The sequence below is a fragment of the Nylanderia fulva genome, unplaced genomic scaffold (genome assembly GCF_048542155.1).
Source record: "Nylanderia fulva isolate GAGA-0341 unplaced genomic scaffold, ASM4854215v1 Scaffold66, whole genome shotgun sequence".
Taxonomy (NCBI): domain Eukaryota; kingdom Metazoa; phylum Arthropoda; class Insecta; order Hymenoptera; family Formicidae; genus Nylanderia; species Nylanderia fulva.
In genome coordinates this window covers 492,833-507,865 of record NW_028190764.1, presented here as the reverse complement: position 1 = coordinate 507,865, position 15,033 = coordinate 492,833, and the positions used below count along the sequence as shown (strand labels likewise).

Sequence of the window (15,033 nt, the reverse complement as noted above, 5' to 3'; positions counted from 1 at the left end):
AGAATGTGCTCTATATCGTATAAAATAAAAATGTTGAAATATAGTCGATGTATCGCAAGCTAAAGGTATTATTCATTATCAACCGTATAGATTTTCTTTTCATTTGCTGAACATTCTCCCTCGGCAGCGTGCAATGTGCTTGTAAAAGGAACCTTTTAAGAGGCATTTGTCTTTCTCTTGGACAGATCTTTTGTCAAAGTACCATTGTACGTCCCTGCCATTAGCGGCGATTATGCAATAGCTAAACTTATTACGTTGTCCATTAGTTCTAAGCTTTCGACTTTGCCTCTCAGAAAATATATTGCTGGATATATATATATATATATATATATATATATATATATATATATATACGCGTGTAGTGTAAAGGGGAGAATAGAAAATAGCGGTGCAAAGTAGAGAAGAATGAGAAACCCGATAAAATTACGCTCGGTCACGTTGACCTACAGAATTACGTGCGCCGTTCACCGACAAGGATGATGAAAAATTGAGTAAAGCGATTGCTCGATCCGCTTGGCAGTCAAAATTCCACTTCAATTTTTAGCCCTACTGCTTGTCAGACAGACCTTTCCGGCGAGATTAAGGTCATGAGATCGACACGCCCCCGAAAAATATGCGGGCGAATTGACGTGTAAAACTTGAATATTTCCAGATGTGTTTCTCCATATTTTATGAGAAGTAAAAATAATCACATTCGCACGTGTTTTCTATATAACAAATAATCAATACTTTGTTAATATGATTTTTTAAATGAATTATGTTATTATACATATGTTATTATTGTAAATATAAATGATAAAATATAAATTTTATAATAACCATTACGACGTACATGGCTATTTTTTATACAATTTTAACGAGATATTTATAACGATGCAATATTTATTATCTGTCACTGGCAAAAATATCATCGTATCAACGCCAAATGACTTTGCAGAAGTCAATTTACGATTTATTTGTCTCTCGTCTAAACTGGCAGTTCGTCACCATAAACGGTGTTATTTACTTACGTATCGGACCAATATGTTTCTCCAATATCCTGTGTATTGAAAGTATCGGCGAGTATACGAACAAATCGGTTTCATCGTACGCCATGTTCGTTAAATAAAAACAAGAGAAGAGAGAAAAAAAGAATGAGAGAGAATGGAGTGTGCATCGAATGCTCTTATTCAGAAAATATTTGTTTACACACGTAGTGTAATATTTCTCCCTCGCCTCTCGTATCGATTGCAACGTTGAACACGAGTATATCAGTTTCGACATGTTGTCGCTTACAACGGCAGAATATATACGGGATATATCTTAAGTACTTATAGTAATAAACATTCGCGCGTGACTAGAGAAAAATGATAAGCTTTTGTAAAAAAAAAAAAAAGAGGCAAGCGTAATACTTGAAATAGAGGGAAAAAGACAAAAGTAGAAGAGACATCGCAAAATAAACAGCAAGACGTAAATAAATATTACTGGCAAAAGTTGAAACACATTTTCTCGCATTTATAAATTGATCTGAATAATATCCTCTTATGCGTAACAGCGATTGATTTGCTTTTATTAAAATATTTTAATATTAAAAATAAAAAAGAGGAATCATCAATCTAGTTCATCTTTAAAGAAATCCGTTGTGAAAAGACGACATGAATATTTGAGAAACCAACAAGAAACGTAGCATTTAAAAGTGTGAAAAGTTCGATGTATCCTTTGTAGAACGAGCTGGAGGCAGAGAGAAAAATAGAGAAAGAAAAATGATAGAGTAAAGAAGAAGAAAACTGCAAAGAAGTCAGATATCGTAGCTTCAAGGAAAATGCAAGTGGTGCAAATGTTAGTTATAAACGCAGAGTGTATATGAGGAAAAGGGATGAAGGAGAGACCGAGAATGCACGGAGGGGACCCCGAAAGCTTTTACGATTCGTCAGCTGCAGAATCTCCTACAGAAGTTGCGACGAAACAAGGCTGACTTTCATGACAGCATTATGTGCCCGGACGCAATATGCGCATCGGGGAGTTTACGGGCGCGGTAACGCCGGCATATCTTAATGCGCGCTGTAAAATGAACTTCCAAACAATTTCCCGCCGGGTGTATCTAAGTCACGCCCGTTGCGCTTATTTTATTCGAACACTCGAGATATTGCGTTCTGGCGTTTATGGGAATGCGCGCGCGCGCGCGCGCGCGACTCGCCTCGCAATAAAATTCTTACACCGTGTATAGAAAATCGAACGTATTGAAAAGATTTTGCAGACGTAGATCTTGGTTAACTCGATTGATTGATTTTTTTTTTTTTTTTTTTTTACGTTTTTTATCGCGTTAATAAAGGGTGCGATAAAATCGCGGGAAATGTCCGTCAACTTGATTTTCCGCCGTATTTCATGCGATTGCGCGCGTTACTCTCAAATGTCCTCTCTCGTAATCTAGTAATAATTTATTATGACAAAACATTGTGTAATATTTTGCGAAAATATTTGGAATTATTATGAACGGAACTTATTATAAATGCAATTTGTTTTGCGCGTTTGTCTTTGATGCAATTCCCTTCTGGCATGTGATGTATTGATTTTATAATGTCATTGATGTTTATAACACGCAGCGTTGATTTGAAAAGTCATATTTGACGACCTGTTGCGTGTGCGCATTGATACGCAAACAAGAGATACGGTAATGCAAGAATAGACGATTTATTCTGTGAATATTGTGCGGAATATTTTTGTTGATGCAATTGCATAATCTACTTCATGATAAAATTAAAAAAAAAAGGAAATAAAAGGCAAATGGATTCTTGCGAATTATATGACAATTGCGAGATCGAGTTATATTTCATCTATTATTGTTTACATAGTACAGCTCTCTCAATCTGTTTAATCTGTTACATTGTAATATTTATTTAATTATTTAATCAATATGTAGTATTTACATAATTATTAATATATAATATTTATATAATATATAAATTATTAATTTATATAATATATAAATATCTAAATATTTTATTAATTTTAAATAAACATATAAATATATAAATATTTTATTAATTTTAAATAAACCTACAAATTTCTGTCTAGAGCATTATCGACCAAAAGAGATTAAAAAATATATATGATTAACAAAACAATTCAGTTAATTATATATGATTGCATTTCATATAGTGTTCCGCAAAACACATATACAGAATAATAAGATTTCTGTAAAAAATGTCGAGAAGCATTATTAATTAGAAAAAGGCATTGTTTTTTTTTTTTACGTAATCTAAATTTCAATATCCAAATGTGTAAACGTGAAAAAAATTGCTGTTTATATGCTACATACATTGCCCGGTGCGATAAACGCGAGGAAATGTACAAGAAATTTCGATGGCCCGGGACCACCTCGCAGCACGGCGAGTAGTTATAGTCCACGGTTTGGTGAAACGTAACGGCAGTACTTACCGTTGACCGTATCTACTTTCTTGCGCGAGTTCACGGACTTTGGTGGCCGATCCAGGTCGTCTACACCTAGCGTTACGTTTTTGCGGCACTCGGCGCCTAGATATATGTACGCATTCAATGACTTTCAGATTCGTACGTTTTTGCTCGCATTTGTGTGCTCGCAATAGAGAAGCATTATGGAGGGAACGTCGTGAAAATCCCTCCCACCTTCCCGCACGTTGTCCGCGCTTATCTCTTTACATTTATCAATCGAGAAACTTCTTGTCGCGAGTTCTACCAGAGTTTTGCAAAGAAACTTTACGTTTCCGATATATAGTCCTTTCGTTATAAATTAATTCTGTCACAGTAAAAGATTTTTATCGATTAAGTTTTGACGCGTGTGCTAATGCTTTTATATAATCATACATTTTATAATTATAATTGAATTGCTTTATTAAAAAATCATATTTTTAAGTCTATATTCTAGACTTGTAGACATAAATCTGAAATATTTACTTAAAATTAATAAAATATATTTATATATTATATAAATATAAAATATTTTTCCATCAATCTATTTCAAGTGATTTAAAAAGATGCTTTCACAGACTGTTGTTTTGATCTGAATAATGTAATATAAATTCATATGGTTCATTGATAAAGTGCGATAGATAACTTGGGAGAAATTATGTATTCGGTGATATACAAGCGCGCGACTTACACTTCGCGCTGTCATAAATTTAGTAAAGTGTTCAAAACATCCTGTCGAAAAGAACACCGTCGGATTGGTCGGATACGCGTGTCGCGAGATGAAAGATGCTCCGTTCCTATCCTCAAGAGCTATTGACGAATGAATTCTCAAAGCGAGAAGTGCAAAAGTTTGCCGATGTTTTATCATGGCGCTGTTAAAACGACGCTGAGTCAAGTAAGAAAAATCGAGTGTTTTACTGATACGAAAATAGATGAGGTAGAAAGCCGAAGGTCTCGTTAAAAACAAGATTTAAAAAGTTTCCCTCCGTACATTTCGGAGGAAGTCTTAAAAAATTTAAGAAAATTTCATTAACAGTCACGACAATTATTGCTAAAAATAACGAAGACGTGTAATAAAAATAGATAATACCTTTAAGAGTAACAACTTAGCGGCGATCTGGAATTATGCAGTGTGTAATTATTTTATTCCAGGAATATCTCGTTGCTGATATTTAAATTAATTTGCATCGCTAAATGTGTCTTCAATATATTTCTGTCTATTAATTAATTATGAAATTTTTGCGCAGTCATGCGTTCTTTCGAAATAATATGATTTGTCGAATTAACATTGCGGGAAAGATCGCATTATATTTTTGAAACGACTCTAAATGCCTAGATTTTAATCTGTCAATATATTCATTGTCAGAGAACCGCTGATCCAATCATTTATTCGACGATTCACGCGAGACGATCGAATAAAGATCCTACAAATTCGCTTCGACATATCTCTATTCACGAAGATTACAACGTGCAAGTCTGCGATATTATCCCGCGATTAGCACGTTCAAACTTCGGTGTCTGTCTTAAGGAACATATTCCTTCCGCGCCATTACGCGATACGATCAGTCAATGCAAGTCGTATATTTCCGAACATTTTTGCGGCTCGTTAATCTTCTCGGTGATGAGTTAAGAAGGCGTCCGCGCCGAGAAAAGTCGCGCAAGATTTCGAACACATTTTCTCGCGATATCCATCACGGTCCGCGCGTGGATGCGACATAATTTTTTTACCGCGCCGTAACACGCAATAAAATATTCCTTACGTGGAATTTCTTATCCGAGAAGATACTCACAGCGTCGGATTTAATAACGTCTCGCCGTCTCTCGTTCTTGGTGAAATCTCGCGGGAAAACGCCGCGTTTATGGGCTCGGTCTCACAAAGAACGCTCCTTGGAGTCTCGTGACTCCAAAGCGAGATTCGATAGAGCGAACAGAACGGAAACATCGTGGAAGAAAAGTTTAGATCTGCAATATATAATGCCCGCAATGTCCGGACCGAGTAATGTTTTAATAACGATGTGCTTGCAACGGTAAACGTTTCGCATTAACAAGTAAAAGGTTGGCTAAAGTCTCGCTGGGATTTCACAAAGTTCTGAATTGCATCTGAACTTTGGAAATAGAAAAATGTCGCGTGCGAAATAATAAATTCCCTATCGTTAAATTATCTAGTTCAATCTTCAATTGTTTAACGCATATGTTTTATTGAATGTTTTGATGCGTATATTATTTGAGAGTATATTTATTTTTTGTTTTAAGATCGACCGACTTATTATTCCTTTGACAATGCTTGGAAATAATTTTCTTTGACATTTCACAATCTCTTTTATTTACTCAAAGACATCGACGATGCAAAATCCTAAAGGATACTTCGTGACTTTATTGCAAAAGAAAACAAAGCGTTATATAAGTTATACAAAAGCGTTATATAAGTTGGAGAAATTGAGATATTTCAGAGAAAATCTAAAAAAGACTTTTTAAAGAGTTTATCGTTTGACAACTTTAGAATCGATTTACAACGTACAACCAATGAATGTTGAATCTTCTTTGTAATGGAGTTATTTCATCGCGATATCGCTCACTGGAAGAGATATATCAAAATATTTTCTATCAGATATCGAATTATAAATTTCTTGCACGATCATTAATAACAGCAGAGAATAGGGAGAAAAATAAACAAAAATCACGAAGGGTAGCGATAGATATCGAGAAATGCGCTGCTTCGCAATGTTTTCCGAGAGACGGAAGTGGGTTAATGGTTAGCTCTCGCGAAAATTATCATAGAGTTTCTAATTGCAGTCATATTGGCACGAGTCCAACGTCACGAGTCGCCTCATGATACGCTAAAATGACGATTGTGCTCCATTATATGTTGAACAAATATATGTAAGAGCAGAGAGAGAGAGAGAGAGAGAGATAGGCGATTGCGGACCTCAAAATGTAACGTTCTCTCGCGAATTTATACGCGAAAATCTCGAAACGCAATATTACGAATGTTTGGTTTTATTATAAGTTCGTATTACAGGCAGAATTAGCATTATGTCGGATTGTTATCGCGATGGTTCAAATTTAACCACAAATTTCTATGGCAGAAATGCGAGCCGATACGCTTCATTACTAATTGCTACTTCTCGATTAATGCATCTCTATGTATCGTGTTCAGTCATGTATACATACATTCTATACAATAACATATATATATATATGTATGCATGTATGTATGTACAATAACCGCGAGAATATACACACACACGCACACACACACACACACACACACACACACACACACACACACATATATATATATATATATATGTATTTATGTATATATATATATATATATATATATATATATATATATGTATGCATGTATGTATGTACAATAACTGCGAGAATATACACACACACGCACACACACATATAAATACATATATATATATATATATGTGTGTGTGTGTGTGTGTGTGTGTGGGTGTGTTTGTGCGTGTGTATGTATATTCTCGCGGTTGCAATCCACGGCTGTAGATACTGATACCTTTTTAATCAATCTCATATTCCCCCTGGCTCGGCCACGTACACGAGCTGCACCGTGTAATTCAGTTGGATGTGCAACGAGCTTAAGGCTAACTGGGTCAGTACGTGCAGACAAGGATGACGTCGATTTAGAGAAAATGTTAGAGAATGGCGAACACAGACGGGAATGTTGCTGTAAAGTTTGTCTTAGCCCTTTCACGAATGTGTGTGTGTAAATAATAAATGAAATATAGAACAGAAAATACGCACACCTATACACATATGAGATATGTTGTAATCCTTTCAGATCCGCAACAGGCAATCATCATCGCAATTCAATCAATTTTCACATTGTAAGATAAACATGTATAAGTATAACATGGATTTTCCATTTTTATGTTTTGCTTCCAAAATTTTTCAGTGATGAAAAAACATAATTAAACGTAATTAAAAAAGGTATAACTCACACAATTGAATCAATTTTCACAATGAACGTAATAAAGTATATGATTTTTAAACGTATTTGTTTCTGAAATTTTTTGACGATTAAAAATTATAATTAATATTATTCTATTTTATTTGGCACATAAAAATACCAGAGAACGTAAAGTAATAATATATATATACATCGACATCTATGAAATTATAAATGATTAAATTATAGTTTCGCTTCTCTTCGCAAATTCATGTTTGTGCGAGTGTGTACCTGTGGCAACTTCCGGGGAACTCGCGCGGATTAAGAACGGAGAGCGAAATTCGCGCTCGCACGGCGCTCTGCTCTTTGACGAGTGGTCGTCAAAGGGTTGGAGGGAAGCAGAAGGGTTCGTGGTTCTCTCCCGTTGGGCCTCCGTAAGCCTTAGACATCGCGGTTTGTGCGCCGTTCTAACATTGAATATATCCACCGTCATGCACTCTGCGAATATATATCGTATATTCGGAGAATTTACGTTCAGCTGTCGGTTCGTGCCCCTTTTCTCGCCTATACGCAACCTGTGCTGCACCTGCGCTGAATTGCGCCGATGATTTATGCAACGAAAATGTTTTAAGTGTATATGGAAAGATATTGATTTAATTATGCATCTCTCGTCGCATAAAATTATGGAATAATTTTTAAATATTTCGTTGAATTTTATTGAATAATAATTTTTTATATGAAAACGAGTTTATTCTAATGAAAATAACAAACAACTCTAGAATGTCTCAGCTACGAAATATAAATATCGCTTATATTCTTTTTATATAATATTTTATATTTTATATAATCTTTTTATATAATAAATAATTATATAAGATATATAAAAATATTTATATTCTTTCTTATATATTTTTAAAGTCATAATTGCATCAAGCGTCTTCTGAAATTTCTTTTGCGTTAGTTAGTGGCAGAATCTTTATCGATTAATCCCTCTCTAGAGCTGCGATTCTTGCTTTTATGTTCCAGATAGTAACAGGGATGCTGAGTTCATCTCGTCGACTCCAGCGGGACGTATTCTGTGCGCGAACTGACGTTTGATAAAAAGTGTCATTTAACGAACCGCGCAGTGGCGTCTATAAACTCAGTCTCGCGTTTTGCCAAGATTCCTAGCGGCACAATGACGTTTGCGAACACACGTTCATCCCGCCCGGAAGTTCTCCTCCCGGAAATCGTTACGTCGCAACCCTGTCTCATTCCGTGACAATCATTCGCGATATTACTTGTCACGTAAGTATACACGGAAAAAAAGAATTAGCTACCATAGCTAAATTTTATATATTACAATCTGAAATTTAGTTATCGTGCCTAAATTTTAGCTACAGTAACTAATATTTTTTAGCCATAGCTTAACGGAGAATGTTATAGCTAAAAAAATATTAGTTGTCATAGCTAAAATTTAGCTATGGTAGCTAATTTTTTTTTCCGTGTAGTAACAACTTATATATACCGAGATTATGATTTATCGTCTTATCGAATGAATGTTGTAATGCTTACTGTTAAAATTCATTTTTACGAGAGGCTGTTTACGCGAGGCTGAGACCTTCTTCAGATAAATATCGCAGTCGTGCATTTTGAATTTCTTTTCAACATCGGACGTTTATTTACGTTATAAGAGCTGAATATGCATTACGCACGCATATTTAACAAATTCAGATACTAAATCGTGACGCGACAATCACGACGCTGGTCGAAAACTAATATGTACGTTGACATAATTGCGCCTAATTAATTTCACTCGCGGATGAATCTCTCTCGCGTGTGCGTTGCATTGACTATTAGTAAAGTAAATAAACCTGGCGCGGAAGTTCCGCGTGCATAATGACAAACGGCAACAGCTTATCACTAATCCTATGCGTGCGCGCAGTTGAGTAAATTACCTAATCGTATTTATCTTTCTGCGATTCTATTAAATAATGCAATAGTGGAGAGAGAGATCGCTTTATTTGCCGCATTATACATTTGTTTCACTAAAACACTTGTAAATGCATTATTTTAAATCAGACATATATAAAAGTGTATGCCCGTTCAAGTTAAAATAAATCAATTATAAGCTATAAAAAAATATGAGTCCGAAAATTTTAATTATCATAAAAATGTATGAAAAAAATGTAATAAATGAATAAATAAAAAAAATAATTTATTTAATACTGCAAAGAATTATTCTGTTGGTCCTTCCTCAAGATTTTCAACTCTCCTATGCATATAAAATTAATATATTGAAAACTTATGAATCATATCGATTAATAATCGAAACAAAACGAGTAAAATAAAACACATTCACGCTGTCAAATTTATTTTTCAATTTGCATCATATAGGATAGTAAATGATTATCTTATATGATGCAATGATGTTTATAACGAGAAAGTAAACATCCGTCATTGTCGTTTTACAAGTTTTGCAATTTAGAATCGCAGTACGATACATTCAGAAATAATTTGCTCGTTATCGCTCGGGCATAAAACTGCGCGCGCGCGCACGTTAATAATTACTCGCATAATTACGACGGTGTTTCGCGAGGACCGTTGAGGTCCTCGCCCACCTCCTCCCGATTTAATCGCCGTTTATATTATTTATAGCGCGCGATTATATATAGTTTCTGCGGTGAATTGCGTCGCTGTGTGATTGCGTGCAACAAATCTCGCGGCACATTGACTCAAACATGAGTGATTTGAAACGAGGATTTCGCGTCGGACCGTTCGCGGTTTCCGACGCGTGTTTTCCACGTAAATCTCCACATAATGCGAATGTTTAAATCACATTCGTAATCATCGGTGCGACGGTCATTATGAACACGACTGTTCGTACAAATAATCGGTTGGCTCGTTATCTAAAAGTCGCTTGCGTGACTTTAATTTTTTTTCGTCGACAATAATTAACCAACGTACACAAAGAATTATGATATATAGAAGTAAAACTCGTATTCTCCAATTATTCTCGATATTAAGTTAATGTAGCCTATTTCGTGTATATGTGTGTGTATATATTAACTCTCTCATTCTCCATTATTTCTCTTTTATTTTCTAAAATAAAAAATTTAGTATAAATGAAATTATCATAATCATTAATTTATTCTCAAAATAATTAGATTATTTGTAACTAAAAGTAATATATACAAATAGACTTTTTTTTACTGTATTCTTTCCTTAAATCTTACAATTAATGATTTTTCTGATTCTTTCTTGAGATACTTATAATGCTGTGCGGTAAGTTACAGTAAGTTGAAAGTAATTATACTTTTGACAAGTAGAAATTAATTGCAAATTTAACTTAATTTTTTCGCGAAGATATGTCAAGAATACGAAAAATTAAAAATCAATTCACTGGTAAAGTTTATTATTAAAAATATTTCGTTTTTTTTTATAGAACTTTAACACAATTCAAATTTGAATTATTTTTGTCGTTTTGATGAGTTTAACGTTACATGTGATTTTCAAATCCTATAATCACCCAGCGCATATTACTATTGTAAAAGATAAAACAAGCATATTTTAATAAATTTTTAATTTTTCTTATATTTTATTGATAATTAATTAAAAGCTTATAATGCTGAATGGTGATGCGAGTCTATCAGGTGTACACAATTATTTGTACTATATAGACAACTTTTTCTTTTGTGAAATTTCGTTCATGACAGCTTCGATCATGCCGCGTGAAACGTGAATCGCAGTTAAAGCGTGCTCGCGTTGCTTGATTAACACTCGAAACGAATTCCCGCGCAATTTTTTGTCAAAACCGTATCGAGAGAGAGTATTCGATTTTTTGGGGTGCAGGCTCGCCTGAGAGGGAAGAAGAGAACTTATACGCGGAAATTGCCGTGGGCACGTAACGAAATTTGTCAGGAGATGAGATTTTCAGCGAGGGCAGTTATGTACGCAGCGAGAATAAATGGCGGCTCGGTGGAAAACGAGTTCTCCGTGGCGGCTAACAATAAAGAGCAGAGAGAGCAAGAGAGACAGAAAAAAGGAAGGTAGGCAGAGTACTGTCCGTTCCGTGGAGATATTCCCGAGTAAGTTCTTAAATTTCCGCCAGCGGATGACAAGGCGTTCGTGAGCGCAGAATATGAGAAGAACCGCGTTCTTTCCTTTTTTCACACTTCTGATTTTTTTTTATTTCGGTTTTCATTTAAATTCCAGTCGGATTTGCGCAATGATCGGGTAGTAATTAATACCGATCTGTAATAATTAGCGAAAGAATATTATGAAGATACGCGAGCGAAAAGAAAGAAATCATTGTGTATAACTGAATCGATTAATAAATATACAATGTACAGAAAAATTGCTTACATGAAACAATTATGATCTGTTAAAAAAAGAATTGCGAATAAATAATATATATATACGAAGAGCTTGAGTTTTTTAAATGAATATTACATGTACCGTGTAACAGTATATATATAGATTATACATATGTATTCAATGTCTTTTTACTTTTTCATTATTTATTATGCGCTCTGAGACAATTCTTTTCACCGTTTAAAAGAAAAAAGCACATACAAAATGTAGAATATATTAAAACTTTCGCTACTTTCATTTATGACGAATAAAAAGTGCTAGTAACGCAATAAAAGGTAAGTAAATTAGAAAACAGATTTTAAGAAAGTAGGAAAATTAATTAATATCATTTATACGCGTACATAAAATCGTCAAAAATTTAAAAGATTAAAAAAGTATAAATTTGTTTCTTATATTTATCAAGATTTGCTCTATTTTTCTTGGAATTAAAGTCGATATATGTGTTTCGTAGTCAAGATATAAGAACTAAACAATACTTATAACTTCTGATAATTTTTTTTAACGAAACTTTGATCCGAGAGAACTCATTAATCGGAGTGGAAATCGAGCGTGTTTTAAATCGTGCGATCGAATGACCCTCTGATAATTACTAATGGTTCTTTAGATGGTACTTAAAATTTTATTAAAAGGCTACTTCGTTACATCGATTAAAGAAAAGAACAATGGAAGAATTAAAATCCTTTGTTTCATGTTTGTTTAAATTTTGAAACACTCTTCGGAAACGCTCGATGCTTTGTGTGCGTTTTATTTTAATATTTTTTAATAAGCCGCCGCAAAAATTAATTATAGTAAGATGAACGTATCATATATAAACGCAGCGTATGACACATTATGCAGAAAGCTATAAGAAACGACAACGCAGTTTTTACGGTATAGGGTGTCCATTAATAAAATTCTTATAAAAGAACGTTTCGTCATTATTATATGTCAACGTCATTTCAACAGCGTGAAATGCACACAAAATGCATCCGCTCTCTCTTTTAAAGAATATTCTGGGTATAAGCGCTATTTCGAAATTTAATGACATAGACGATAAACTCGGGAAATAAACGAACGCTCAGGACAAAGAAAAAAAATACATATATATCTTGAAGTTGTATGAGAAAAAAAATTTAAATTTTATAAGCTCATTTATCTTGTTACTGTCATTAATTGTGCATCTGAATCTTTTTTTAATGAATTCACCAGCAGTACTTGCGCATAATTGATATTAGCAGGGGTATTTATATTTAAAAATAAGAGAATTTATCTTCGCGTTGTATAATGAAGATGTCGCGAAGAAGGAAGCGAAATTTACTTCATATTTTCATATCAAGCCGACTTTATTCTTTGTTTAAGAACTCTCGCGGTGGAGCGTCGCCGTCGTCAACAAAGACGTCGCATTGTTATGCAAAAGGTAGATGCGGTGTACACTCAAAAAAGGATCGCGCGTACTTTAATGTCGTCAAGACAGTCTCCTCGGATTATTAATCGAAGAATTTTTCCCAGGTCACTGCACCGTCGACCGAAAAGATGGGATAATTATTATATATTTTAGTCTAGGATTTTGTTATGTGCTTATTACGCTTGAAAGGAGAAAAAAATAGAAAATTGTGGGAATTTGTGTGCTAGGGAGTATCGTTCCTATTCAGAAAGACGGGAGTTCGCCTAAAACTGCGAGCTGTCTCGCGCAATTTGCCTCATGAATGTACAAGCGGCGAAGTGTTTGATCCGCTTAAAACGGGAACTCTCGTATACTTTTTTCTTCTTCGCATAAACGACTCCCGCTATTTCGTTCAAGGATGACAGAATGTCAATAATGAAAAATCGAATGGCATAGAGAGGGAACTTTATAAATTGATCAGTGTCCTACAAAATAAATGTTTGCAACGATATGTACTGTGTATCGCGTTATGTGTATGCAATATTGTATCAATGTTAAATTATGAGCAATGATGCGATAAAAGATAAATGTATTTATTTCGAATATTTTAATATTTTTAGGTCAGGTTTTACATTGATGCCGATCGAATATCCTTTAATTAAAATGTTCGTTAATTAAGGTAATTAGGTATTCATTCGTAACCTTACACGATACTGCTTTACGATGTTAGCTTTGAAGAAAGTTTCGATTTACGTAAGTAATAGGATACTGCAAAACTTCTTGACAATTGAGAATTTATCGCGTTAAGTAAAAAAAAATCGAGATCAATATCAGTGCAAAATTATACCGATGCATAAAAAAAATATTGAAATTATTAAATGACAGCCTGAAAAATTCATAAATCACTCTCCATTAACGAGATAATTTTTATTTTATTATTGCGATAATAAAGTCAGCGCATCATACATATATCTCGGGAACGTTTTTTCCGATTTAAAATCTGTGTCATTAAATTAAAAACTTCTCCCTTACTACAATATATAATAAAAAATTCTGTCTGTATATATATATATATATATATATACAGGAGCACTACAATTTTATTAAGACCATATATATTTTTTTTTCAAAAACCGGAAATATACATTCTCCGATCCGAGAGCAGGAAACTGCATTGCTGGAAACAATGCCGTACTCGATTCGTTTACTTAAGTTACTTATTTATTTGCTTTGTGCTTCGGCTTTATTTATTTCATAGCGTATCTCTCTTTCGCCGCGATAGGAAATTCCCTGAACTGAAAGCGCACACATTTTCTGATTAAGAGAAGGAGCGAGGGCGGCGATATGCTATCCGATATGATATTTTATTTCGGCGCCTTTTCAGACATCGATTTCAGATAGAACAGAGGTCTTTTTTTCCCCTCGCATGCAGCGAAATGCTTTTAGCTTCGCGGAAGGCGCGTTTAGCGATGCGCCGATAGAAGATGATGTTCTCAATTTCCTTGAAAGTCAGAGATTGCGAGTCCGATATTCTTACAAGAAAGACAAAGAAAGACAGAGAGAAAAGAGACAAAATTATTAGTAGATAGATAGATAGATAGATAGAGAGAGAGAGACCTTGTCTTACCACAGCACTTCACGAGAGACTTTTTTCTATTATCGCGTCGATTGCAACTTTGCGTTGTATTCTGCGTAAGGAACTCGCAGAAACCGATGCAAAAACGAGATCTGTCTGGAATATCTGTTTCACGACCCGTTTTCCATTAAACTCTTTAAATGAAATTTTTCTTCAAACTTTTCGACGCGAGAGAGAAAGAGATAAGATATAAAATAGATAACGTCGAAAATTTCATTCAGTCACAAGACATTTCTAAACACACACACACACACAATCGTTTCTGCGCTGGAAAAAAGCTAGAAGACTGACTTAAAATGCATCTCTAGTAGTAAATTCTTCGCATCCTGTCAT

At 34.3% G+C, this 15,033-nt stretch overlaps 2 protein-coding genes across 2 annotated transcripts in view; one reads left to right on the top strand and one right to left on the bottom strand.

The window, feature by feature from the left end:
- Pect (phosphoethanolamine cytidylyltransferase) overlaps positions 1-9,507 on the top strand; it is a 125,667-nt gene extending 116,160 nt beyond the window's left edge. The window contains exon 6 of the mRNA XM_085488237.1: positions 8,375-9,507. Coding sequence (XP_085344363.1) covers positions 8,375-8,378 — 4 coding nt within the window. The 3' untranslated portion in view covers positions 8,379-9,507. The remainder of the gene's footprint in view (positions 1-8,374) is intronic.
- dpr1 (defective proboscis extension response 1) overlaps positions 1-15,033 on the bottom strand; it is a 355,906-nt gene that overhangs the window by 50,218 nt on the left and 290,655 nt on the right. The window lies entirely within an intron of this gene.